This window comes from Penaeus chinensis, chromosome 18 (genome assembly GCF_019202785.1).
Source record: "Penaeus chinensis breed Huanghai No. 1 chromosome 18, ASM1920278v2, whole genome shotgun sequence".
Taxonomy (NCBI): domain Eukaryota; kingdom Metazoa; phylum Arthropoda; class Malacostraca; order Decapoda; family Penaeidae; genus Penaeus; species Penaeus chinensis.
In genome coordinates this window covers 19,952,581-19,956,624 of record NC_061836.1, presented here as the reverse complement: position 1 = coordinate 19,956,624, position 4,044 = coordinate 19,952,581, and the positions used below count along the sequence as shown (strand labels likewise).

The 4,044-nt window shown below is 42.5% G+C and overlaps 1 protein-coding gene across 1 annotated transcript in view; it reads right to left on the bottom strand.

Moving 5' to 3' along the window:
* The window catches only part of LOC125034632 (facilitated trehalose transporter Tret1-like), a 9,531-nt gene extending 6,296 nt beyond the window's left edge, over positions 1-3,235 (bottom strand). The window contains exons 1-3 of the mRNA XM_047626533.1: positions 3,216-3,235; positions 2,427-3,054; positions 2,233-2,366 (exon numbers count right to left, since the gene is read on the bottom strand). Of these exons, the coding sequence (XP_047482489.1) occupies positions 2,233-2,366; positions 2,427-3,054; positions 3,216-3,235 (782 nt within the window). The remainder of the gene's footprint in view (positions 1-2,232; positions 2,367-2,426; positions 3,055-3,215) is intronic.
* Between the last annotated feature and the right edge of the window lie 809 nt (positions 3,236-4,044).

The following is a 4,044-nucleotide window of genomic DNA, read 5'->3' as shown; positions in this document are numbered from 1 at the left end:
TGCCCTTCCTAATCAACTGCGGCTCGGCCAGCTGACACTTGTGCCACGGCGGTGGTTTCCCCTACGACATTGCGTTTGACTTCTCGAGGTGATATATCGTTTTCTCGGGCTCGAGCCAGCAGTTAGAGCGAAGGCATTTTTACGACCGCCGCGGTGGGGAATTGAAAGCGGAACCACAAGGGTCGGAGTCAGTGCTTTAACCACTGGACCATCGCGACAGTCATATATATATTCATACATATATACAAACACACACACACACACCTATATCCCAATGCCGCCGGGGAAAATTAATAAAAAATTGGGAAAATGCTGTGCTCATTTTCTTTATTCTTGTGAAACGTCTCTGCACATAGATGGTTCTGCTAGTGCTTAGCCACAATGGAGTCAATTAGTAGACCTTATGACCTTACGTGATTTGAATTGGCGGGAAAAACGTATTTTTTACTAGTGCTATGAGTGTCTATAGTGTCATTTTTATTATAAACATTATAATTACTATAATGTCATAAACATTAGTAACAGCAAAATAAGATAACGTAAACTATTTTCGTAAATCAAAGATAAGGGTACACTGGGGAGAAAGCCAGCACTCGTAACTGGCTCATTGGTTACAAGTGTAGCCATCTATGTGTAAAAACAATCAAACAAGTAACTCACAGTGGGCATAGCACGTCATGCCCACTATAGCATTATTGTCCCTACCGACTCCCATATAAGTAGAGCCAATGCCTGGGTGAAAGAATATGAGGAGCAAGCTGTTGTCCATGCATCAGGCTCCTTCTCTCTACGCAGCTGATGGATCCAAAGGAATGGCAATGACCGATACGGTTTGGCACCAGCGACATCGCAGGAGTTACCAGAACGACAACGAACTGTATTCGGGACTCCGGATCTGGATTTTTCCTCAGGGTTGCAAATCCCTGTGTGTGCACATGTGCGCGCTTGCTTGCATGCGTGTGTATGACCGCACACACGCACATGTACACGCGCACGATGCGTGTGTGTATGAATACACACACACACACACACACACACACACACACACACACACACACACACACACACACACACACACACACACACACACACACACACACACGCACGGACTTGCAAATTTTGGGTTAGTCTTGGTTAGATATGATAGTGATGCCCGATTGCTGCCTTGTAGTTCAGCCCGTGTATACTCAAAGGCTATGGGAGTTCACCCTACACAAAGCAATCCATCGCCTTATGGCATCTATGAGACGAAAAGGCTTTGGGAGACAACCCTGAGGAAAAACTCCTGCGACGCCACTGATACACACACACACACACACACACACACACACACACACACACACACACACACACACACACACACACACACACACACACACACACACACGCACACATACATACATATATACGTTTATGTATACATACATATGTATATACACACACACATATATATATGCATATACACACATAGATATGTATGTATATATTTAAATTTGTATGTATGTATGTGTGTCTGTGTCCATGTGTTTGTTTGCTTGTTTGTGTCTGTGTCACACACACACACATATATATGAATGGCAAAACACTCTTCCGTATTGTGTTGTGTTGTGCTGTGTGTGACGAACGCACACACACACACACACACACACACACACACATACACACACACACATATTTAGTATATATATGTAAGTGTGTATATATTTAGTATATATATGTAAGTATGTATATATTTAGTATATATATGTAAGTATGTATATGTTTAGTATATATATGTATATATAGAATATATATAATTACACACACACACACACACGCATACACACACATACACACATACACCCACACCCACGCACACATATATATGAATATATATATTCAATAATAATAATTTTATTCTACTAACATTAGCTCCATTATACAAGGTCTGCTTAATGGATTAGGTCTTTTAAATGCACTTTTGTTTCGTTTACACATTTTAAAGCCCAGAAAGTTAAGTTCGTATCACTGTATAACTGATAATACATGTGTACTGAATGCTCATGCAGAAAAGTGCATCTGTATTCACAATAAACATATATATATGTGTATGTGTTTACACATTCATAGATTCATTACTTTATTTGTAATCATCAGTTATCAATTTACTCCAACAATTGCTTTTAGAAAATGCCTCGTTACTCCCTAGACTTTCAGTCATATACTCCCATATGGAGCAGTCATCGTAACTACCTGAACGAGAGGGGCAGCAGTTCACTGGATAGCAGGAAAGGAATGGGGCTGATGGTAGCACCCAGGATTACTGTGAAAGATATCATGGACACAAGTGCCAGCCACCCGCTAGACGATGCCCCTTCTTTGCCCCGCTGCAAGAAAAAATATAGGCCAAGGCAGATAAGGGATAGTGATGCCCCGACACCACCCACGAGCATAGCTGGGCGACGCCCAGCGCGTTCCACCACCACGATTCCAATGCATGAACCTGCTACCCGCGCCACGCCCACAAGCACTGTTGACAAGTAGGGGCTGAGGCCTGCATTGGCCACCTGGAAGATATGCACAGTGTAACTATACACAACATAAGGGCCTGATAACTGAGAGAAGAAAAACACACCACACCCAGTTAAGAAGGGTGCATATACTACAGGGTCCTTCAGCTTGGATATCTGCTGGATGAATGTTGTTTTGGAGCGACTGCTTCCAGCCTTCATGATATTTTCAAGTTCTGACGAAACATCGTAGCTACTTCCACGAAGGAACTTGAGTGCCTTCTTTGCATCTTCCCTTCGGTCTTTCGTGGCCAGCCAGCGAGGCGAGTCCGGGAACAGAGAGAGACCAATGATTAGAGGCACATTGGTCACCAGGCCCAGAGTGAAGGCAGACCATCTCCAGCCCAGCCCAGAGATCCCCAATATGTAGGTAAAGAGCAACCCCAATCCGACGAAGAGGTCTGTAATACAGGTGAGCGAACCACGGACTGTCTCATGGGCAACCTCAACGATGTACACTTGAGCTGCTGTGCCGAGCACACCGATGCATAACCCCGACACCAGTCTGCAAGGGATAAGAATTATTGCAGTCATCGTTTTTTAAACTTTAATTTTGGGCCTAGCACGATATTTTGTTATTATAACACTGATTTAGCTGTAACTAAGTAAAGTAAAAATTAACACATTTGACTGATAGATATATCGGCAACAATGTGAAATTTGTACAGTTCTTCAAGATGACTCATAGGTTTTAAAGCAGAATGTTGTGAAGAAACTATTGCAGACAGCATTCCTCCCCACATATTGTCAGTTCTGGCAAATGGTAATGTTATGTAACTTTCATTTTTTATTTATTTTTATTAGATGGCAAAGAATATTAAACATTTTTAACTTTCCCTGAACATTTCCGTCTGAGTGAAGTACTTTTTATAACAATTACATCTTTATCAAGATGTGGAATCTGATCAACCATGGCAAACATTCAAATGCACTACAGCCAAATTCCCAATAAGGGTTGGAAGCTGCCTAAGGAACATGGGATTATATATTATCATTATTGTATATATATATGTATGTATATATATACATATACATATACATACACACATGCACACACACACACACAAATACGATATGTATATATACATATATATACACATATATATTTCATCATAGGGGAGCATACACATGGCTGCGCTTTGCTGTGCCCAACCTTTGCCTCCACCTCTTGGGGTCCCTCTGAGCAAGCCTCCATACAGTATTCCTTCCCACCCCAGCACATCTTGGCAGATCTGATCGACTTGCTTCCGCCATGAGTTCCATAGCTTTCCCCTTGGCTTTCTCCAGGCTGGGTCAACCCTCTCGGAGATGACCCTATGAGCCGGATCTTCCTCAGGAAAACTAGCCACATGCCCATAGAACTGAAGTTGCGCTCTCGTATCAGATTAATAATAGGTCTTGAATCAGTCCCACGGACTGATTGGACACATGGTCCCTCCAGGTATACCCCATGATTCTGCGAAGACACTTAGTGCCAAAGGCATCAAGACGGGCC